The following is a 25708-nucleotide window of genomic DNA, read 5'->3' as shown; positions in this document are numbered from 1 at the left end:
GGGCGACTTGTCAGATCAGGTCACTTTAATTGATTTATCTGCTTGGCACAGCTGTGTGCGCAGCACAATCTGTCTTGTTTTAGAATGCAATTTAAACAGTTGCATCACAACAGGTCCTTGACAGCAAGTCAATATTAGGTAGTGTATGTGTGTGTATAGACAGATAGACAGACCGATAGACAGAGTACTGGTTTGAGATTGTGTACCCAGTGTTTTGGGAGGACTGTTTCCTTTTACTCTCTGACCTGCACACGCTGAACCGCTTTACCTTTTCTTTCTCAAGGTCAGACCATCTTTTCTGAAGTGAAGTACTCCCCCTCTGCTACCAGGTAGCTTTACCAGCCTTAATTTCTGCTTCCCTTTTACTTCAGTCATTTCTATCCACTACCAAACCTTTCAGGGTGAAAAGTATTATACACATCACTACCCTTCAAATAAAGATGGAAGAGGAAACCGGCTTGTTGCTGGAGAAAGAGACGAAGCTTCACTCTATTCTGTCTCTGTAGAAGGACAACTGAATTCAACTGTCTTTTTGTACACTTTGCAAATCTATAAGGTGTCATTTTCATTTATCATGCACAACGTTAACATAAGGCTCAACAGGAGGATTTGTTTGAATATATTTCATTTAAAATAATTACACTATTATAGAAATTAACCTAAGAGTTTCCCCTTAAATAAGCAGGTGGTGACTGGAGGAAGGAAAACTCTCTTTTAACAAGAGAAAAACTGTCAGAACCAGACTCAATCAAGACTATCTGCCTGGAATGCTTGTATCTATAGTCCCCAGCCTCTGTTGAAATACCTGCTTTGCTAAAAAGATCTGCCAATCATTGCTACTTTATATCAGCTATGAATATTTCTTGATCATAAATTATTAATCATATGATAGATGTTGGTTTGTAATGGCCATGGTTCTTTTTGTGGTTATTTTAAACGTAGTATTAAACATTAAAAATCTCTAGAACTTCAGCTTTAATGGATCAGAATATATTATTATCCAGTTGTAAGTGGTGATTTGAATTTACAACCCCAACAAAAATAGATGACAAATCCTGATATCAGAAACACACAAAGTCATGTGTCAAGTAAAAACGTCTAAACTGTGAAACTATGAAATAGTAGTAAACTATGCATTGACTGTCATGACTGACCTCATCAGTGCAGAGAACTGGTACATGTTTGGCAGCTTTTTTTGTCTGCTCCTGAAACACTTTTTTTTAACAAATCATAGTTTATAAATGCAGTTTGTGGATATGTGCTGTTTGAAAATAATGTTTTTTTTTAAATGAAAGCTTTCCTAAAATGTGTTTGACAAAATATGCATTGTTAACCAATGCTAAGAAAACAAAACTTATCCAGTGAAGTATAAAACCAAAAATTCATGGAGAAACACATAAATACTGTTTTAAAGATACTTCCTTCAAGATCATAGACAGTGGTTTAATTATCTATCATTTGTTCGATGGGATTTTTCATTCAAAGAATATTTTCCATAACACATTTTTTATAAAACTTGCTTTTTATTAGGGCCCGAGCAGTGAACTGCGAAGGCCCTATTGTTCCTGAAGGCGGTATTATTATTATTATCATTATTATTGTTTGCAAAACCTGCTCCAAACCATATCAATTTTGCCAGGGACGCCAGTCATGGGGGGAAACGGCGCAAAATGGCTCTGTAGCGCCACCTACAACATTCAGTAACACCAAACGAATGGGGTCATTTTTCTGTACCCTGACGAAACTCGGCACACGCCTTCGTCATGCCCAGACGCACAAAAAAGCCTATGGACACCATGTTTTTTTTATTTTTTATGTTATGTTATGTTTATGCATTTGGCAAATGCTTTTATCCAAAGCGACTTACAGGTAGGCAGATAGGGTGAGGGGGTCTTGCCTAAGGAACCCTGGAGGTAGTACGTTTCATGCAGGGGATGGTGCCAGGTCGTTTGGACACATCCAACAAATTTCATGTTACAGGCTTCAAACTTGGCCAGGTTACTCTTAAGTTATGGAGGATAAAAAATCTTGCAAAACTTTCTCAAACCTTAAAGGGTGTGGCCGTGGCGAAACCTTAAAGTTCGACGACTGGCCATCGCTCGCAATGAAAAACAAAGAAGCTTATAACTCCTACATACATTATCCAATCTACCCCAAACTTCGTAGGTTGCACTTGGGCTCCACTCATAATGTATACATATGCCCAAATTTACACATGCTTATAGCGCCACCTACTGGTGGCCAAATAAGTCACTTATAACTTATCCAAACATTGTCCAATCTGCACCAAACATCATAGGCTGCAATTGGGCTCCACCCAGAACGCATACATATGACCAAACTTACACATGCTTATAGCACCACCTACTGGTGGCCATAAACGTCACTTTTTACGTCCGGCGGTACTACGCCTGACTGGGATTCTCACATCCTGCTCTACACTTGACGGACGGCTGTGCTGTGCAGTGCGCTTTGGACGGAGTCCAACCCCTACAGCGACGTGTGCACGTGCTCAGGCCCGATCAACGCTGCTTTAATTTTACTTGATCTGCTGCACTATGAGAGTTAGACTTTTTTTTTGCTTGGATTAACTAAACTGTCTCATAAAAAGTAATCATGAAACATTAGTAGTGAACTGGGTAATTACACCTAACCACCACACAATCTCAGACTATATCCGTCTCAGGCCGATGACGGGATCGGAAAACTGTAATTTCACATGTGGAACAAATGGATATATGAAAAAGAACAAGTACAGGATGTTTTTTATTATTTCAGTGCAATTTCGTAGTATGTATCTGTAATTTCCTTGGAGCTAAGTAGACCCATCAGTGTCCAGCTTGCTCTTCGTCTTTGCTTCTCGGATAGGGAGCTTTTTCCTTTGTTCGCACTACACAATGGATATGAATCTGACTTTTTTGTCCCTCTGGGGATTTTTGATTCACTTGAAGAGAGCCAGAACAGACACCTCTAGCACTGGCGAGGCATGCCATGTCTGTGCAAACTAAATACACTGTGTAGAAGTCATCCTTACTTTAGTTTATCAAACTGCTCAGAAGAAGAAACACTGCCTGAATACATCATGAGCTCAATACATTGATCAGTCACTGTGTTAAGATGAAGCATACAGTGATAAGTGTAGGTGTTTTAGATGCAAACCTTTCCTTGATGTTCCTCAAGTGTGTTCTGTTTCTGTTGAAATGTAAAATAGATTTGATAATACAAAAAAAACGCTGGGGCTTCACTTGACTTCAAGAGTTGCCAAAACATACGAAAATATTGTAAAAATAAACAGTATTCACACTGTTCTGCCTTTAAAATAATTGTAAAAAAAAAAGATTAAAGAAAAGCTACAACATGAAAAACAGCTTCAAGAAATCAGTCTTAATATAGCAATAAATTGGAGTTGCTCACAAAAGCAAATGAAAGAAAAGGCTTAGGTTTGAAATTCCCCAGCTTGTTTGTCTGGTTAAGTGGCCTTAATTTGGTTGTATTGCATTTATGCCTTGTGGTTGATATTGAGCAAGATGAATCATTGTAAAATATGAGGCCAGATCAGCTGCTTGTTTCCTGAAGGTAAAAGCTTGTAAGACCGCTGGTAAATACACCCAGAAGAGAACATATCCTCTGAAATAAAGTGGAATAAAAAGCAAGGCATGGTCGTAGAAGGTGGATGTTCTTCCTTATTCCTCTCAGCTCATTTTTATTTATTCCTGGTAGAATAATATGTGTTTGTGTGTGTATGTAGTTTTTTCATGTTATACTGTACAGCATGTGGTGAGCTAAGTTTAGGACCTCACATTTTGCCAGCCCCTTAATCTCCTGTCAGTCATCTAGATCACCTAAAAGTGCTGGGAATCTGCCCCCCATACACAATGTCTGAAATCACAGCAAGATCTTTGCAGTCGTAGCACATTTCTGAAGCCAGCTAATACCCTCAGAACAATCTGCAGGTCTCTGATAATGGCTTGTAAAATCTTTCATCTTGACATAAGCTGGCATATGCTGAGTGGTTCCACATGTTTATCTTAAAGCAACAAAGGCAAGGCCAAAACATGTAAGGTAATCACTTCAAAGACCTCTATGCTTGACTCCAGTGTTAGATCCTGTTTTCTTTCTAATCAGCCGCTGACCGTGTGGGCATTACGTGCATCTGAAATTAGTTTACGAAATGTTGCTACCGTATGTTGGGAGAAGCAAATTGGGTCTTTGCTCCTGAGAATGCTGTGGAAGAAAATAAGCTTTGTGACTGGAGGCCTAAATTAGTCCAACCTTTGATGACTTTCTCTTGAATAACCAGCATGAATAATGACACAAAAGCGATCTCTAAAATCTCTCCACCACAGTTTCTCACTTATTCTATACACAACCGTCAAATAGTCAGATAACATATTAGCATGGGCTTTTCATCATTTGGTTGACTCCAACGTCATTGCAGGGAACACAAGTCTTGGTTCAGATGTTGCCAAGCAAAAACAGCAAATGATACTATTCTAGGAAATGTTAAAACAAGCGATGACTTAAAAGCAAGCCTTTCTTTCCTCCTGAAACTCTTGATTAGGTTCAAACGAACAAAACGGGGGGTGAAAGAAAGAAACCGTGACGGGGCATGAACCTCCCCAGTTGAGTAATGAAATTAAATGACAGCTCTTGAGTGAGACAGGGATGCTGAGAGAGTGAGAGAGGGAAAGAACAGGAAAGAGGAGTTGGTGGGAGGGGGGATTCAGCCAGGAAATTGAAGCCATCACAAGCAAATTGAGTTCAGGTCCTTTTGGTGGGCAAGAGCAGACCAATCAATTTGGCCTACTACTCAGTGCCTGTCAGGCTCACAGAAGGACACCTTGGCATCCAATAATAGGAATACAGTAAACAACTAAAGGGCTGCCTCAGTCAGTCTGAGCTACAGTAACATCTAGATATCCATGATTATTCCCCAACAGGTGAAGCAAATACATGCGTGCTGTACATTGTTTTCATACATTATTGTATGAGCGACAGAGACTGTTGCATTAAAGTGCTTTATGTGGACTCCACTTTAATGCATGCCGAGTTAAAGGCTGGACCACTTCTTTTCACTTTGTTGTCTCTTCATTGAGAGAACAAAGCTTGTCATGAGATGAAGTTAATGAACTATTTCATCGTCATATCTCACTTTAGCAAGTGACAAATAAGGTGAATGAAAAAAGACACAACCTCTGTCAGTAAATGAATCCTATGAAGTCTCTCAAGGTAGGAACCACATTTTAATGAGCCTTGTTTGGCCTTTCCCTTTTGCTAATCTTTGGACAGTGACACAACATTCTTGCTAATTATCTCGATTACACAGCAGGAATGCACTACATCCCAGTGCTGAGGCAACAGTCGACGAGGGGTGGAATCATATAACCCCAAAGGCCTAATTATCTCTGTTGGTTCCCAATTATTCCATTAAGTTGTTTTGGCTCAGCTACAAGACTTCAGGCACCATTTTATATACCAATATATTGCACCATCTGACAGCCATGTTATGAGGTTTTCTTTTGTAGCAACTTTATGGTATTGCTAGAATACCATCCCTTCTTTACTTTAGACATTGTTTTTATCATATTCACATCTAATTGTCATGTACAATGATCCTACTTTCGGTTTAACTGTTTGTGCAGTTCTGCAGAAAATGCTTACTGTAGAACCGAAGTCAATGTGTAGCCTCTCCTTTCTCTGCTGGCTTACTGTGATGAAGTTGAAAGGCTTACCATATGTAAAACTGCACTAATAGTATTGATGCCGTGCAAAGTACTCAATAATCGTTTATGTGATAAGCCACTGGACTTGTGGGGGAGTTTGAGAGAAGGCTTCAGGGCCAGGATAGGTTATGAGATTCATGGTAATACAGGCTGTAGCCATTAAGTTTGTTTACATGCTGTCAGTGAGCCATCAGACTCAGCTCCTATGAATGACTGTCTGAATATTGCTGCCGTCTCTTTCAACTAATGTTGTTACTTTCACTACACATTTTTTTCTCTAGGTCCTGTCTGTCATCTCTACTTTCACTACACTACTTTTGTTTACATTGTAGAAATGGATGCCCATCACTTTTTTTCTTGTATGACAACAGCACTGTGTCCCAGTTGGAGCATTATTTTGCCGTTTTTAAGAAAATCCCAAGTGAGCACATGCCATTTAGTGTTCTTACAGAGAGTACAGGTACCCATTTAAAAAAAAAACACAACAGCTGAGCTAGTGGTGGAGTTTATGTAACTAACACAGTCCCTTGTTTTTCACTCTCTAAGGATTCTATTACTACACATGTAATAAGATATGGCCCCAGGATATTCTTCAACAGCAAACATTATTTTGAGTGTAAACCCATAAAACACATATTGCTGCCAAGTTGAAAACATTCCTGAGGAAGGAATGATAGCTTCATATTATGGGGATGCATGACAATTCTGAAGCCTTAAACAGGAATGTACCAGTCTTACACTGATTGTGGGATTTGTTTAAGTTAAAAAAACAGGGTTTTAAATTGACTACTTTAATTTTTGGCCCAAACAGTAAAATTCATGAATATTTGACTCCTAATCACACAGAAAAATATATATATTCTTTTGTGTATGCTAGCAGTCTCATTTATAATTTTTCCTGTTGGACACAAGTGCTAGATGGAGCCTTTTATTAGACTTTCTTATATTTCTAAACAGAATTCCATGGTGCAGGAATTAACTTAGTTGGAAGGAAATATGCTATTTTCTTGGCTCTGAAAGACCACATCAGCAACACAAAGTCTCATTATAGGTTAGCTATTTAGAATTCCTATGAGAAATGAAAATTCATTATACAGAAACTTTGATCTAGATTTAGAAATATAGCTTTGCTTTAGTCATAAGATGCGATTCTAAAATGAAATTCACAACAAGGAAGACTTAGAAAAAAAAAATCCTTTGCCAATCTAGTTGATATGTTGACGTCTCGGCAAAAATAGCTCGCTTTTGATGGCCACATACTGTAGATGGAGCAAGGCTGCACACAGATGATCTGTCATCCTCATCCTCCAAGTTTCACTGACGCGGTATAATGTCACAATCCTGAACCGGTTTCTGCTGTCCTCTGTCACCCTTACTGAACCATTAAACTATCAGATATAAGTTTGTCCACACAGCCATGAGTGGATTAACTTTTTTCTTAAAGATAATCCTGTCGACATGTTTTGGGTTTTGCTGAATAAACGTAATCGACAGCCTGTTATATGGGTACATTTCTTAAATTATTAAGAAGTGAATTGTAACTGCAAGTAACTTAATATTATACAGGGCTGAAGCGAATAGTCTTTGGTATGTAAGCTTGAAAATTTGAGCAGTTAAATACAATAATCTACCTCTACAACCTCAGCATCTGTGATAAAAGGCATGGCCGTCACAAGATAGCCTTTCTCTCTCTGTGGGAAATCAGGGCACACTGCCTCAGGCAGATGGTGTAAGTATGTAGACTGCAAAGTAACATCTGAGTGGATAACAAAAACATCCACTGTGAAGGAGAAAGGTGACCAAAGGACAAAACAAAATGGAAAAAAGGATCACGATCAGGAAGAACTAAGTAAGCTTGACACAGATAGAATATAGTTCATGAGTTATCCATTTGCCTATGTCTACTGGAACAGAAGAAAACTCGACATTGCTTCAACTGTACATTATTTAACGGGACCATCGCATAGAGCTGGCTCAGACTTTGCGGGTGGGGTGGGAGGTTGGGGTTTTGCCGTTGAACTGACAATAGTTACTCGGCAGGAGGTCGTGTGAGAGCATAAAAACTGTTCTACTGAGAATTTAACTGCATGAAAAGGGCTAAAATCCACCTATCAAAGCAGAAAATTAGAACATACTTTCATATATTGTATGAAAAACAAAGGACCAAGGATAGGGTGGCAGCTATATTGCTAATACATTAACTCTACTATATTTCTAGTGATATGTTAAGGGGTTCAGGAAACTTGCAAGAGTATACCTTTGATTGAAAAAAAAAATTAAATTGAGATTGTCAAGCAATTTTAAACTGGCTATTGAACCTTAAGGTCAAGTGGTTGTTACAGGCCATAGACTAATTTTATTGCATATTATGTCTATTATCAAACAGCTGTGAAACAGAAAAAAGCTATAAAGTAAAAAAGCATTCATGCACAAAACATGATACACATTTTCAGAGATATTTTTAGTAAAGAAATGTTTTATATCCTTGAATTCATATAATTAATCAACTCTGCCTAATTCCTCTTATTTTTTTTTATCAAGGCTCTAGAATAGAATAACGACTATATAGCCTAAATATAATTTTTATATTAGCTTTTATGTTATACAACAAAAAAGAGGAGCGGAATGTCAGTTTTTCAAATGATACCATAACCTTGTATTTGAACAAATCTGGTTTATATCCTGCCAATAAGCGCCTTGACCTCATGCCGTTTTTATTTGGATGTAATGTTGAGCTTGTCTGCTAGATGTTGGTTAGATCTTTTAATCAATATACTGTACAACAGACAACTTTAAAATGTGAAAATCAAATCATAAATCTCTATTCTTTTGGCAGTATTTGGAGATAAATTAAAGCAAAAACAATGTTTGTAAATTTAAAAAAAAAGGATAATAAAGCCTTTGAAGGGAGTCAATAAAATTTAAATTCCTCTTTATTTAGCTCAGTAAACTTTTAATACACAAGCCACTACATGATTGAAAAAAATGGATTCGGGTGAAATAATATTCATTCATGTTGCCTTGTTTATCACCTCTAATTATCACCCATTCACTTTACAGGCAGAAGAGGATGCATTTTAAGATATTCAGTGATGTACATGAGCATATAATGCTGCTTTGGTCTACCTGAAAGGTTTTCTATTAAAGCAAACACAGAAGAAGAGAGAGATGCAGACAATCACAAACAAACAAAACCAAATTATGCACTGGCACACAATATCCTCTACTATGCATTATGCTGGCGCCTTGCTTTGACTGGGAATGGTTGGAAGGAAATTACTGGCTTCTTGGCAACAAAATAAATGGAAAAAAGTCTGGGTGGTCCTTATTTTCCAGATGATTATTTGTGTACTTTTGAATATTGTTGGTAAGCTCATTGACCATAACATTGATTAATTTGCTTGAGCTTAATTGTATTTCTCTTACTGTGATTGTCCTCTTGAATATAAAGTCTAGTTTCCTGGCAGTTGCATGTACCTGATGTTTTACAAATCCAAGACAGTTTCTATAATGAAAACTGGCACAAAGCTCCTTTGATTAGTGAAGAAAGGCCCAATGCTGTGTGTTATAGGCTGTTGACTGAGACTAGATATTATAGTGGCAGATACATTGTATGTGTCTGTGTTTATTTTAGTCTATAGTTATAGGAGCTTCTCTGTTATGTGCATTTCAAGTGTAAAATGTGCACCATTCACACACTGAACATATCTATTATTTTATGATATATTGTGAAGTTTAGCAGTGTGCTGAGGCTTGAAATCGTTTTCTGGTAAAATCTTGACATATTAGATCTGAGCTGCACCAAAATGATTTAACCTCTTAAGCTGTCTAACCCCTAGACTATTTTAAAACTTCCACCTAAAAAACATTGTCAAATTTGACAACAGTATCCCCACAACTGTGAGGCCAAGCTGAACAGCCTTGGGCCTTCTTGGTATGAGACACTTGAGAATTCTGAAATACAATAAGCTTCTTTATCCTTGACTGCACCAGAGTGAGAACTAGAAAAAAAGAAATAAACTCAATCAAAAACTTACATTTACAAAATCAAAGTTGTAAATTAGAAGGTAAATACAAGTCGTATGACGGCCAGTCTGTGATATTGATGATTTAAAACCTGTTTTCAAAATTACAATTGCAACTAGAACATTTCTGGAAATTTTGATATGGGCATGCCCTACTGCCCATTTCTGCCCTCTTGCTGCTTTGCTTATGAGGTTACAATATGTTGTGGTCCAAATCGTCCAGAGTCTTTAAATGTTTGTACGATGTGTGTACGATAAACTATGGCCGAGCAAAAGGCTTCCGAATTCAGCATGTCTGTTCATTAGCATTAAAGTTACGATAGAATTAACGTTGAAAATTCTCAAAAATTGTAAATGCCACCCCAATGAGACTTTAGGATGTTGTAGTCCAAACCTTCCCGAGTCTTTAAAAGTTTGAACGATGTGTGTACGATAAAGTTTGGCCGAGCAAAGCCTCTCCAAAATCAGCATGTCAATCATTAACATTAAAATTATGACCAATTTAAAGTGTCATATCTCAAAAACCGTATTAGCCAGCATAACGAGACGCTTATATGTTGTAGTCCAAAGCGTCCCGTGTGTTTGAACATTTGAACAATGTCTCTACGTTATAGTGCGGTCGAGCAAAAGTCCTCCAAGAATCGGCATAATAACCTCATAGCGTCAGCTAATAGAGCATGTCTACGTGATGTAACGTTAGCATTTTAGGCTTCCCTGCAAAATGCTAATGATGCTAGTATGTTAGCATTTTAGCATGATGTTACCATCTGCTGGTTCTGTCTAAGTTGGTTGCGATTTGCTGCTCAAATGTGTAAGATAAGCATGTTTTTCCCATCCCTGCTTGGGTTCTCTCCTTGTTGGTTTGCTACAGCTTCCTCACAGACTCTGAAGACATGCATGTTGTGGGTGATTAATTGGTGATTCTGAAGATGGTGCTAGCCAGACTCAAGCCCATTGTGATGCTCAGCAGTATAAAGCCATTATACCTAATGGATGGATGAAACTGAAAATGTACAGTCTGTTCTAACAACACAATGGAACCTTACAGAATCTACAGGAAATAATTATCTGGTGGGTTTTACATAGCTTCTTAGTTGACATTTTTGATCTGAAACAGACTATAGTGTGTCTTATGTTTAGATTAATGTAACATCACAATGACTTTCGCATATTGCAAGTGCAGGGTGTCAATAATAATATTTGGTAGCACTGTCAGGTCCAAAACGTGGAGCTTCAGCATCAGACACCACCACACTTATCTCTGTTCTCCTTATCAAATGGCATCAACACCTGCTTCTGTTGGGCAGTATTACATGTTGCCTTGTTTTTAACACAAACCGATTTCACAAAATGTCTTCCCTTTATTTTTTGGTTAATGTGCTAAACTTGAAAACTGGGGTTAGGCCTTTTACTGATTCATTCCCTTTAAACAGAACACTATGCATACACATTTTCTGTAAGCTGCAGCGTTAGAGTAATCAGTTATTGTCCATGTTATTAGGTTTTATCACTGTGTTGCACTTGAGTAATTTTCCAGTCAATTGGATTCAACTTTAAATCAGAAACTGCGATAATATAGAAGCTTGTGAATTTTACAAGTCGATTAGCTCCATATTGCCAACCAAAATTTATGAGATTAACACTCTCGTATTCCACTTTTTCCCTTTTACAGACAATAAAGTTATTCTAATGTATTGTTAAGCGCTACATGGTAGTGTGGTGGTTAGCGCCATCTCACCACTGGAAGAAGGTTCCTGGTTCAAGTCCTGGTTTGGGCCCTGTCTGGTGTCCGCATGTTCTCCCCATAGGTATACTCTCTCTGGTTACCTCCTACCATCCAAAAACATGAATGTTAGGTTAAATGATGAGTCTAAATTGACACCTGGAGGGACCTTTCGCCCAAAGGCAACTGGTATAGGGTCCAGCCCCCTCCAACCCCTAATTGGAATAGGTGAGTACAGAAAATGAGTGGATGAATCATTTTCTTCACATAAAAGAAATCAAGGAGAACAGAGTGTGGAATAAACAGGCCAGTAGGGATTAACGTCATCATGTTGCTGGAGGAAAACTACATGACGGACTGGTGCTGGGTTATTAATACAAAGGATTTTCAACCATGAGACTAAAGTTCAACTCCCAAATTGTTTTTTTCAACCATTTTTTAAATTATATATTTCAGTCACTTTTATGTTCAGCATAGGTAGCAAAACAACTCGGTCAGGGTTTAGGACGTCATGGCATGGTTTGGAATTCACTCTATGACAATTTTATTCACAATTCAGAGAGGAAATGTCTCTATTCTCTTATTAATTTTTTTTCATTTTTCTGTGTTACCACGGTGACAGATCCCATGTCACTGACAACACCAATAGAGAACAATTGGCTACTACAGTCTAGTCGATCAACTAGTACACACACAAAAAAAGGATTGAAAACAAGAATTGATTTTCAGATCATTGTTCTATTATGCCCTCAATTTTAGGTGAAGAAAAATGTGAATCTAAAAGCAAACATAGGGGCAATTACTGTTGCTGGCTTTATAGACAATATACCCAGAAAATAGACAGGACATGCTGAATTGAGTCCTGACAAAGTTGTATTGAGTTGCATTATAAATACTCTAAACTCTATTACAAGTCTTTCAGCTGTTATTACTGATATGATAAAAACAAATAGATAGAAAACAAGTAATTTTATCAAGATGTAATTGTTTTCAATGATGATTGTTCCCTCCTGGAGAGAAAAAATGCGGTCCTTCTATATTTGTATGAATACCCCCTTTAAAAAAAATTTGAGAAATTCAGATCATCAGTTGCCAAAGACAACCAGACCTCCCTGCTGCATCGATTTACACTTGATCTCTCAAAGCTGTATAATCATGGCTGTGTAAATAGCCATTATTTCCACAGGATAAACATAAATCCAACTAAACAAATGTGTGCTTCTGTACCTATTTGATGTAATGAAATCACAAATAGGATTTCATGACAGCTAATAGGGTTGTTGGTTATTATGAATCATAAAGTAAACTCTGATTATGCATTGGTTTTGCATGCATACATAAATGCGTAGTATTGTATGCAACAATAATGTATTTCATTTGTTTTTTTCAAATAACCATTTAATAGATATAATTCATTAGTGACATAAAGCTGCTTCTGAAGAATTCATAGTGAGTAGCTAAAAAGAAAACTTTGCCGGGAGTGCCACAGAACAGTGACTTCAGTGCACACTTTCTACAGCTAAGTGCTGCACCAAGATCTCATGGACTGTAACTCATAAACACATCAAGCTTCCCCATTCAGTGCTCAGGGCCTAGCCCGCTCTGCTCTGTAGTTAACTGTCTCTGAGTGTCAAATCCTTCATCCTGATGCAGGAGACACACATAGAGAAGAATTGCTGCGTCTCTCATTTTATGGTTGTGGATGTCGGCAGCGGGTGGAACCGAAGAGTGAGTCAGTAGTGGTTAACTTTGTAGCTAATGCTCTGTGGCACTTGCACAGGTTTCTTCAGCTCTGCTTAAGGCACAGAGGGAAGCTCTATGAACTACAACTATGTCACAGTTCTCACTCAAACAAGTCAGCTGATTTAACAGCATACTGAAGTTGGGATTAAGAGAGAATGGGAGCTGTAACGGGTGTGGATGATGAAACCTGCGTCAGAAAAGGCAGAAGGTCACTACAGTGTAGAGAGGATAAAAGAGTAGATGAGTCTAAGTCTGAATCTAGCCCCAGGTGGTGTTGAGTGACATTTATTATAGATGAACTTTCATCCATCCGAAGGACTCTGTTCAGGTAAAGTGTGTTTGGTTTCTGTTTTCATAGGCTAGAATCTAAAATGTAAGATCCCACATGCCACCAGTGATGCAGGGCAAATTGCCTATAAGGAGTTGGAAGGATTCATCCATCTGCTGGATAGACAGGACTACTATGTGAAAGTTGCATGCATGCTTAGGCATTGTATGCATTTCATGTTTTTAGCTGTAGGCAACTTGTAGTGTCAGACTCAGTTTAACTCACCCAGCTCTCTGCCTGTTAACTACAGTTTAAACCTGACTTCAGGCACGTGTGCAGCTCTTCTGAAAAGGAAATAATCCTTGGAGGTTTGTTTCTTAAACTGTGCGGCCTATAAATTAGAAAATGTATGTTTCATTTAAAAAGGCTTATTCAAAAGAGCCAGCAGATGTACAGTTTCTGATTATGAGTTCATCTTATAGCAACATCTATTCTGTTTTAGATTTTAGGAAAATGAAATAACTGAACCAAAAATTCAAGAAAAAGAAAATTAAAATAGAATTAAAAAGGTAAAGAAAAACAGAGAAATAATCAGTGTCATGTATGAGCTAGTTTCAGCCAAGTCACCTTAGTGATTCAAGGTTCAGTCCTATAGCAGTTTTAGTATGGCTTGCTACGCTATTGCCCACTGCAGTTCAACCAGTCAAATTAACAACCCAGCATTTCTCTCTTTAGTTAATGTAGACCAAGCACAACAAAAATTAATTTAAAGAGTTTCCATGTGGTCATACACATAGGTCTGATATCGTTTACATCTGTGATCTGTGGCTGCCATCTTATAATACTCTGAAAAAGGATGCAGTGTTTTAGCATGGCAAATGATGCCTCAGGTAGTGTGGTAAAAAAAAAGTGAATGAATGAATTTGTAGGATGGAAATAACGTTTCAGGTTTGGCAATCAGGAACAAGGTTTATGTAATGTAAGTACTTTGCAATACATTTTTAGCTGTGTGCTAATGTGGTCAAATGGAAGACTAGTATTATAAGCTCTTTGTGAGTGTTTCTATGGCTACTTTACTTCTTTCTATTGGACATTTGGACTGTTCTCTGGGAAATCATGTCTCTATGAGACTGCGTCTTTGCACTTATAAACGGTTAGCTCAGCTTGCGATATGTCTCCGTTGGTTGAACCACACCCTTGATTTTTCTCCCTCCATGCGACACAGTTAGCTGTTATTTTGAGGAAGAGTGCATTTTCCACACTACCCTTGCAGGGAAAAAAACAAACACTGGGTGGAATTGACCAAAGCAGACATAATTGCATTAAGCAGAACAGACAGAAGTTACTGGAGCCAATGAATCGACAGTCTGTCACATTGCTGTGAATTAAAGTTTTTTTCAAAAAAGGGATTTCTGTTGTCCTTACAAGTATTAATCCCTGAGAGTATTAACAACACAGGGGAGAGGAGGGCTTTATTTGCTTTTTCAGATTCCTGAATATTCAAGGAGGCTAAAGTGTAGAGTTACATCAAAGGTATTTTAAAGCATAAAGGGCATCCTTTCATAGAATAAAAGTTTATATATAAAACATTATTGAGCTTTTGAGTTTCTTGGTGTTAAATCAATACCCAGAGTAAAACAATAATGAACTAAAAATAAACATTTGATTAGAAATACCTATTAAGCGTCATATGATATTACTGTCAGTATCTGTTTCATCAAGGCATCTTAAAAGGAAATTTGACTTATTTGGTTTTATGTTGTGTTCTTTTTAGCTTCATTTCCTTTGTGAATAGAATATTAGATGCTTAACATCTCTAGCATGCCCAGCACAAATTGGGCTAGGACATAAGCAGTGTTTTAACAAGCACATAACAAGAGACTGGGGTGTTTATGCTAATAAAGTGAAGTAAGATGATGTGTGGTTTATTAAGGAGGTGAAGAAAGATGAAAAGAAAACAAACTGGGCTATGAAGGCACTAGTAAGATGGGGTTTGTCACAGCACCTGTCATCTGTGAAAGATGGCAGTCAAGACCGTGAGTCTAGTGACAAACATACTCTCTGACTGTACATGGATTTATGCTGTTTTGTAAGAAAAAATAAGTCTCTGATGTGTGTTAGACAGTTAATGGATAAATGAACAAATGCACAATCTGTGTACTGCATCCATAAATCTACATGAGATCATTTCACCCAGAAAGAATCAAAATGATCGAGTGTACAAATAATCACATTCTAAGCCAGTTTTCTGTAAATGAAAAACATGAAGCACACCACGATCAAGCATAACACACACACACACAAATGCACATGCACGATGTGGCACTTCTTCCAAGCTTGCAATTTGGGAAATGGGTCAGATGTGACATGGATTTATGTTTCTTTGTGTTTGTCTTTGTGAGCTTGCGTTTGTGTATTTGTGGTGAACCAAAGAGAGTGAGAGTAACTGATCGGGCTCCATTGTGGATGTGGCAGAATGCAGATGCTTCTCAGAACTGTCTTGCTATGATTTATTGATGAAAAGCAGAAGGCAGAGGACCCAGACTCTGGAGAGGTGGCAGCAGCAGACTACGTCAATTTTAGAGTCACAATCAAAGAAGGGGTGATTGTGATTTATGTGTCACTTTTAGTGTTACTTAAAGAAAGACATTAGGGAACTCTTTTTATCCTCTTTTCTTTAATCTTTTTTTAACGTTTTGAAAAGGACATTTTTGACTTTGTCTATGTCATCAAAAAAGAGCCTTGTCCGACTGAGATTGTGCCACATTTTACAGATGAACCCAAAGGAAATCCAAATGTTATGTTGACAGGAGCCAATGTTTATCAGCTGGTATGTGTCACTAGGTTTGATGTTTCATGGAATTTTACAGCTTGTCAGGATTGAATAAAAACTGTGGGGAATAGTACTTAAATGCACTTTCAAAAAACACAATGAAAGGAGAAAGAAAGGATATATATTATCTTTTTTAAGGGTTTGTATCAAATAAAAATTAGACGTGATACATTGTTATTTAAGAAATTCAGCAATAGTGCAAGGATGTGGGATTTTTTTTTTTATATCAATCAGCACTACTAGTGGAGCTGAGAAGACAACTGCTTGTGGCCATTTTATTGATAAACATGTTGTTCCCAAGATGACCAGCAGATGGCAGAGCACCAATTGTCTTTAAGGCAACAGTGGGAGAGCTGGACTGAGGGGGAAAAAGATCTTTTGGTGAGTTTTGTTTCCTGGTTGACTGATCTCCCTCAGTGGTCTTATTGTGAAAACGACACTTGTGGGAAGTGTTCGCTCACCGCAGGTGTCAGACTGCTGTTAGATAAGATTATTTGTGGTGGTGAGGAGGTTGCATTATTTTGTGTGTGTGCATGAGTGCACTTTTTCCCTCTCTGAGCTTCTTCTCATTAAGTCGCTGCCTGATAGAAATGCAGTGGTATATTGTGTTCATTTGGAACACAGAACTACACAGAAGTTGTTTTGGACTTGCACACTGAGCTCCATATGGCCATAGAGAGAGACTGGGAGGTAGAGAGAAAGCTCATGCTCCGAGTCATAAGCCTTTTCCATATTTATTTTCTGTCACATTAGACCAAAATTTTATCTGTTTTGTGTTCCATGAAGTTTGTATTCACTCAGCAGTGTGACTGTGATTCTAATTCAAAGGGCAACACAAATTACTTGGATAAAAAGGGAGTTTCGGGCGCTATTAATATCGTTTATAAGTGACACTGTACCAGAGCTTTTGGCTTTGAGATATTGATGGCTCTGTGATCATAGACTTTGCTTTAAATGATTAATGCTCAGTCTTAAATCTAATCAGATTGTCCTTAAAGATTAAGCTAAGACTTAACTTTGTGTTTGTAACCGTTTACAGCCACCATTCCAACAACTGGTAAACCAAATAATTTTAATTACCACACACAGCTGCTGAACCATTTTGGACTTGAAATAAAACATTGTATGCAGTATGTTGTTGTATACTTTCAAAAAGATCTGCTGTCAGATGTTATTTTTCCATTGCTTAATATTGTACTTCCACTGAACACCAGGGGCAAACTCCAGTCTTGATCATTTGCAGGCCTGCTGGAATTGAAACCCTCTAGCAGCTGTGCTGCTATTTGCTTTGTGTTTATTAAATTGAGTGTGTTTGGTCAGGCAAATTATAAAAACAAGCGGATAATAAGGGTTAGCAGGCGTGATAAGCCATAATATTTTGTAAACTGGCAGCAGGGATAGTTTAAGCCGGTCTTATGCTAAAATTACCACGAGTGACTGTCAGCAACAGAGAAGTACAAATATCTTCAAAGGTGCTTAAAAACAGTAATCACTACATGCACAGAAATAAATGCACGACACTCACAGACATAGAGAGTGCATATTATTTACAGCCAAAACTTTAAAGGTAATTACTTTAATCCAATACTTTAAACTACACTGGATGCAGTGAAATATTTTTATTAAGCATCCTGTATTATTCATATTGAATCTTTCAGTTTTCGGAAAAAAATAGGGGACAGAGCAAATTCTCTCCGGGCACTTAGCAAGATTTGTTTTTGAGGTTCTCCACCAGTTCAGCAGCGTTTTCCTTCTCGCACTAAACACATTAACTAATCAATGATTGTCCAGGTCTTCTCTGTGGCAGAAATAATTGCACATATGAAGTGAAATTCCTTTAAATTGTTTCCTGCTATATAAATGCAGAGCTGAATAATGCTTTTCAAAATATTGTTTTTTTATGTCACATTTGTCGTGTCATAAAATATTATCAGTTGAGGGAAAAGATTGTTGTCTTCACCTGTAAGTAACAGAAATCATTCTGCAGTGACACAGTGTGTTTTGTCCATATGCAAATCAGATAAATCTCACAGATGTCTTGATAATGTAATACCTCTTGTTAGATTAGAATTAGTATATATATTTATCTTGGGGCATACCACATTCATTGACTTTGTTTCATCAACTCTGACAGGAGGTGGTAGAATAGTTGCCAGAATCAATACCAAACCAAACCAAACTTTTAGGGCAGCAAATAGATGGCTAACTTGCCTAAGACCAATGCCTTTGGCAGCAGCAACAGGAGAAACATATTCAGCTACAGTTAATTAGGTGGAGATATACTAAACATGTCATCTTTAAGGCTTCCCTCAACCTTTGATTTCCCTGGGTTCACATACACATTGTATATATCACTTCATGTGAAACTAATTGTGCTGCATTGTCTAATGAGTTTAAGCTGCACACAAACAAACAAAAGAGGTAGCTTCTTTAGAGTGGATTTCTTTTTTCCCCTTGGTATGTCATCTTCTGCGAAAATGCCACATCTGTTCATCTGCCACTTTATAATTACTAACAGTGACATTTATTCAGATTCCTACTGTTTTACAAGACCTTTACATTTACTTAATTGTACCAGATTCTGGACTTGAAGTTGCTATTGGTGACAACATCATACAGCATAAAAAATATATCCATCTGTGCATTAAAATATCCATCTATCCATCCTTCCATCCATCCAAAAAGTGACACACAGAATACTCCAGCCTTCATCCACCTCATCAGCTCCTTTTTTCCCTCTTTTCCTTTCTTTTTTTTTGTTTAATTGAATGTTGCACGCCTTTAGAGCAGTTCTAAAATATATAATGAGGTCATTTGCATTAGACTGCAGATTGGGTGACCTTTGCTTTTGCCAATAATTACTGTAAAACCCGCCTCTGTCTGTCATCACCAAGGATGTGGCAGGGACCTCTCCATGCTCACGAAAGGTTAGCTGCAGGCTTGTGTCTGGATTTATGAAAAAGCCTGAGGAAAATGTCATTAGAGCATGAGCAAAAGACACTTGGAATTAACAATTGGAGATTCAATCAGGATGGCTTTGAGGATGGTGGCTGTGTATACGTGTGTCTGTCTCCACGTGGTTGAGTGCATGTCTCCAACAAAAGAGACGTGTCCACAAAACACTTGAAATTCCTCTCCTCAGTGACAGTACAGAATATGGGAAGAACGACACCCTGGGGGTGACTTCTGCTAACTCTGCAGGCCACTTTGACTTTGCCAGCACCAAAACAAATTGACGACACAAACTAAACAATCAGGCAGTAAATGTTCCTGTCGCAGACCTGACACACATGATCATACTCAGTCAGCAATATTTAGATATTTCATAGCCTTCATTAATTATGCCACACATTAATTATGTGTGCCTTTATGAAAGAGTCGTAACTTTATGCTTTTCACCTTGATTAATTTTTGTAACAGTGCATGATGTGTATTTGCATGTTGTTATTAGTTGTCATTGTGCAGTGAAACGTGACTGTATTTACAATGTCTAAGCTCCCCTTCCCATCAATATCCGGCGCAAGGCAAAAAAATAAATAAAGAAAGAATTGATCAATCATTCTCAGTCTGAAAAGATGATGTATGCTACATTTTGCATCATTGAGACAAAATTATTTCACACTGTAGCCCAAATCGCTACTCAGTGTGTAAAGCGGCATGCGTGAGCGACTTCGGCTCAATATAAATAAATAAATCTATGAAACAAAACATTTTGAGGGGGCAGAGCAGAGCACTAACTTCAGAGGCTCTGTTTTGTGCTCTTGGTTCTAGTCACAACGACGCGTCACGTTTCACCTGCCGGATGGCTCTCAGGAGAGCTGCAGTGACAGCGGTCTGGGGGACCACGAGCCTGTAGGCAGTGGCTCCCTCCTTACACAACCTCTCCCTCTGGTGCAGGCGCAGGATGACTTCTATGAGCAGGCCTCCCCTGATAAGAGGACCGAAGCTGACGGCAACTCCGACCCCAACTCTGGTGAGTTTTAATGCGTCCCTTGACTACCATTTCCTTTTAATAATCCTGCACGGTTGGTTTCTTCACATTTATTTCTTAATCTCTCTCTCTCTTATAATTTTTCTGTTCTGTAAGTTTGAAGCACTGTTTTGCACATTTTCTCTCAGCTGCAAAAAAGTCAATTTGGTGGACACTGTGTGCATCTCTCAAATTGTATATGATTTTTAAAAGTTCCCTTTATTGTATGCAAGACACAGAATAAAATGTTTCCTAAGACACAGATTGAGAAAATGGAGGTTTCAAGTTTTGTTTCCTGAAAAGAGATAATAAATAGGAATTAAAGAAAACAAACAAAGACACACACACACACATAAAAAGAAAGAAAACATATCCCCCATTATAAAGGACTCAACACAACCAAATATCATTTAATTTAGAGTCATTTGATTGCCCAAGTAGGTTTCTAGTGGAAACACGAGCAGGTCATTCATTTCTCAGTTAATCATCCAGAGTTGTTCACTCCTCCCAGGAGCAAACCTGGGTCTCCCATAGGTTCCTCACCTATTTGTGAAACTCATTTGATTTATTTAGAGCTGATTTCCCAGTTGGAATTCTTGGTGCTCAGCTGAAGACGTTAACATCCCACTATTTCTGATGGGAATGTACATCTCCGACCCAATTTTCTCATTTTATCATTAAGAGGTGAGGCGTGCACGAAGATCAAGCACATCACCCAAAGGTTGATGCCAGCTTGCCTGCTGAGGGTGGAGCAGCCACCATTAGATAAATTCAAGAGCTGTGAGTAACCTGTGAGTGTGTTTTACACAGACTCTAACTTAGCAGATGTAGTCGCAGTTGGCAGTTGCATTCAGTGAGTACAGTGTAGGCCTGCTGGCTCTCAGTCTTGGCAAATAACTAAAGCCGCACATGGCCCAGCCAGGTGTTGTACCATTAACCGACCAGTGCTTTTACTGGGAAAATTGGTTTACATATAGGTCAGGGGGGGTTTACAAGCTTTCTATCTCAGAAAGATTTTCATATAAAGTTTAGCTAGTCATGCAATGGCCCTTGCACAAAATTAGAAAAGTGCAAATGTTAATTTAAAGCTGCCCTGATTCTGGTCATGCATATCATTTGCTTTATTTATCCATTTTATCTTTCATATAATCTTTGATACTGAGAACTGAGAAAGATATATTGTAGAAAAATGAAATGATAGATTACTAATTGATGTTGACAATTACATAACAAATATTCTGGATTGACAGTGAACATTTAATTTGTAAATATAACATCCATCCATCCATCCATTTTCCATACCTGCTTAATCCAATCCAGAATCGTGGGGGGCTGGGGCCTGTCCCAGCTGCCATTGGGTGAGAAGCGGCGTACACCCAAGATGGGTTGCCAGTCAATTGCAGGACTAAAGATAATGTCCTTGTGTTAATTTAAGACACCCTTTGACAGAGTAAAACTTCAAAGGAATCCCAACAATCCAAAGGGCTCTCAGCAACAGTGGAATACAAATATCTTCAACCGTGCTCAGTTATAACTACCACCACCAACATAAATAGACAACACCCACAGATATACACAGTTCATATGATTTGAAGCTAAAACTTTAAGGATAGGAGTGGAGTAAAATTAGCTCTTAATTATCCTGTTGAAGTGACTCATGTGGTGATGAAATATTTATTATCAAATATGCAGTATATTTTCTTATGTTGAATCTCTCAGCCCTCTACAAATAGGGAACAGAACTGTCTCACTGGGCGCTGAGCAAGATTTATTTTTTGAGGTTCCTCATCAGTCAAGCAGTATTGATGAGATCTCACACCAAAACATATCTTATATCATTATTTTCACAAGTCACTTTAATGATATCATTATACTTTCAACATACACCAGCAAAGATCAGCAATGTTGACTTATTTCTTTTTTTTAAAGTTGTCACACCCATCCATTTTCCAGCTTAATCCAGCTTGGGGTCGCAGGGCCTGTCCCAGCTGTCATTGGGTGAGAGGCAGGGTACACCCTGGACATGTCGCCAGTCCATCACAGAACCACACAGAGACAAAAAACATGTATACGTAATTAACCTAACATGTATGTTTTTTGGTGGTGGGAGGAAGCCAAAGTACCTGGAGAGAACCCACACATATACAGGGAGAACATGCAAAATCCACACAGAAAGGCCCCAGTTGGGATTCAAACCAGAAACCCTCTTGCTGTGAGGTGATGCCGCTAACCACCACACCAACATGCAGCCCCTATCCTAGCATGAAAGACATTTAGTTGTCATTTAAACTGCATATGTGTTAATAAAATATAAGATGAGCACATATTCTGGATGGCCTCTCTGAATAGTTTCTGTAAATGTGACATAAGCTGATGGGTATGTTTTGTAATGGTTGTGCAGATGAGTCAAGACAGTCCTGGTTGGTTCTCTTACTCTGCATGAATGTGAAGCCAAGTGAAAAATAGTCCATCTTAGATGTAAAATGCATAATTCAGTATGTCAGAAAAAAAACCAAAAACATAATTAAACTCCTACCCTGCATGTAAAAGGAGTTCCTACCTAAATTGACTGCTTTTTTTTCTACATTAGACCTAATTCCTGTCCTTGGTTAATGGCTCTCTGTTTTGTTACTGTTGTTTGCCTGTCAGAAAACTATTAACAGCGACAGCAGTGGTCTTTGATCATTCGCCTGTTTCTTGGCAGGGTAATGATTTTATGTCCTGTCTATGAGAGATGTGTTACCTGCTGTGATACTCTCAAATATGTGAACTCAGTGGTCCCAGGTTAACTAGATTTGAATTACTCTCTGTCAGACTTAAAAAGTCCCACTCTGTAAGTACACAATCTGACTGTATCTGTTGACAAAGGAAAGTGGTATCTGAAATATATTTGACACTTATGTTCAAAGTTGAGTTGTACAGTGTCTTCTAACATTACTGAAAATAACCCCACTCAGCGCAACATTTCTAACACAGAGCTTGACAGTCGGTGGTCTTTCCACAATGCTTTGATTATAGTTTGACAGTGAAATTATTCATCCTTTATTTCTGAAATAATTAGCCTATACAAAGTAATCAAAATGACAAATAACTTGATTTATTTAAATATTACAAGTCTGTAGTCTTTACTTTCATGCGGGATACTGTAAAAAAGTATTTTGTTTGAAGATGTTAATTTTTCCCAGCAGTGGCATTTGTATTTGAGACATATAAAAGTTAGACACATAAGTATGGAGTCTGAACAAAGCAACTAATGTTTGACTATATTGTTATTCTTAATTATAAAGGGTACATGTCAGCACTTAACAGCACATAAAGTGAATAAGTTGGAATAACATCTAATATTGAAGAATGCTGATTTAGTAAATTAAGTGTTGATAAAGTAGACTGTAGTTATTCTTGTGTTTTTCACTCCCGGGATTTTTAAACTACATAATGCATGCACAAAACTTTACGCATACGTGGGTAAAATTGAATAACATTTGGTCCTCTGCCTCTTCTCTGTTGAAAAAGAGAACTCACTAATTATCTTTCTGTAATACAGGAAAGCGGTGAGATTTACGTGTGGGATGTGGTTTTCATCTGAATTAAGGAAACATACAGTGTGGGAGCTGAGAGAATCAGATGGCTGTCTTTTTCTTTCCTCCTCGTGGCGTGAAGATATCCCTAAAGCTTACAACAGTAAAAAAGCTTGTCACAAAAGAAAATAAAAAGAAAGAAAATAACAATGACAGATGGATGATAATCAAGGACACAGCAGTTTCAGTAAACATGATGATCCCCCCCTTTTTTTACTGCATGAAGAAAGAAAAATAAAAAAAAAACATGACAGCAATACATTAGCAAACAGGATGCAACCTGTGGAACAGGAACAGTCCCCAGTTTTCCAGCAATGACTAATTTTTTGTGTTTCTAAGGAAAGTTCTTAAAAACATCTAGAACAGCATGTTTAGGTGAACATGCATTTAAATTTTTCACAAACAAACTTGGAAATTAAAAGTAGCAGACAGTACCAGTAACATGTTGAGAATCATACATACATAATGAAACATTCATCATGAAAAAAAGCTAATTTTACAGTCAGCTGTGCAGTCTACAGGCCACAGAAGTCAGTGTGGGTGGAAGTCTGTTTCAGAGTAAACTTTTTAAAGCATGCTTTCATTGATTTAGCTGCTGCTCAACCTTTCAGAAAATCATGCTCTAAGCCATTCTCAAGTCATTTAATCAATATGTTTTATTACTTACAATAGATTAAACTGGACAGCATTTTTATTTACAATTGTGAAATGGAAATTCTTTATCAATGAGAAAACTAATCGGTCAACACAGACCAACCATGATGAAATCTATTAAACAGTGAACAAAAAGTAAACAAGTAAAGTGGTTATTAAAGAAATTCAAATGTAGATGATATAGTATTGGAGCCTTTAACTAAATTAGTTTGACTACAATCCAAATAAGCTCACATGCAAAAAATAAACATATTTGCACTAATTTAGAATCACTGTAGCCCATACAGAGGGACCATCTTCAGTACCCACACTGCATCTCTAATGACCTTGGAGTAGCAGTGTGAGCTTTTGGGTGGTGATATGAGCTTAGAAAGTCTTTTGTTCAAATAAAAGCTTTAATAAAAAAAAAATCTGTGCATCAGTGTATATGCTGTGTTTTGGCTCATGAGCAACATTTGTAAAATATTTTAGATAGAACACAACTAATCAGGTAATATCCATTATACTGCTTTAAATAAAACAAGAGGGGCAGTCTGAGGAATACATGTTTGCTCAAGGAGACTGCTTTAGTTTGCAATTCTAAAATAAGTGATCCACCAAAAATGAATGGGTGAGCCTTTTTGAATGCTACACTTTAACCGCTAGTACAGTAATAATTTGACTTGGTAGTTTTAAAGTCGTCACGCTGACAGAAACAGAGAGTTATAAACAAGACAGACAAAATGTGTCTCATACAGGCGCTTACTTTGGAAGTGAGTTCAAATCTTTGAATAATTTGTATCATAACTGAATGATTTTATTGAATTGTTTTAGATAGTTTTTAATAATTATCACTATCATTATTGTTGTTGTTGTCTTTATTATTAGAACAAGTTGAGAATGCGGAAGAGTTTAAGCTTGAATGTTTTCAAGAAGATCATTTTGTAGTGAAATCTGGTTAATTATTCTGTTATCTCTAGATTAGAAAGCTTAGGATAATGGGTTGAAATATTTTGAGCCACCACAAGAACCACTCATGTTCAAACTCACCATAATGATCTTGTGATCTTGTAAAACTGGAGCTTGTTTTATAATGAAAAAAGATGAATTCTTGTGTAAATTCTTGTGTAAATTTCAGGAAAGGCCACTCTTTGCTTACATATTAAGATAAATAAAATGATTGTGAACATGTGAATGATCCAACTGGGATTG

General features: G+C 37.6%; 1 protein-coding gene across 4 annotated transcripts in view; it reads left to right on the top strand.

The window, feature by feature from the left end:
• LOC140302056 (protocadherin-9) overlaps positions 1–25708 on the top strand; it is a 192397-nt gene that overhangs the window by 121586 nt on the left and 45103 nt on the right. For 2 of the 4 annotated variants that reach the window (XM_072380800.1, XM_072380799.1), the window contains one exon: positions 20213–20288. In XM_072380800.1, the coding sequence (XP_072236901.1) occupies positions 20213–20288 (76 nt within the window). Of the gene's footprint in view, positions 1–20086; positions 20289–25708 lie in introns of all 4 variants that reach the window. The other 2 variants (XM_072380798.1, XM_072380797.1) reach the window with 1 other exon arrangement.

Source organism: Leuresthes tenuis, unplaced genomic scaffold (genome assembly GCF_036924035.1).
Source record: "Leuresthes tenuis unplaced genomic scaffold, fLeuTen1.0.hap1 SCAF_2, whole genome shotgun sequence".
Classification (NCBI taxonomy): domain Eukaryota; kingdom Metazoa; phylum Chordata; class Actinopteri; order Atheriniformes; family Atherinopsidae; genus Leuresthes; species Leuresthes tenuis.
The sequence above is the reverse complement of the archived record's forward strand: the minus strand, read 5'-3'. Positions and strand labels throughout refer to the sequence as shown.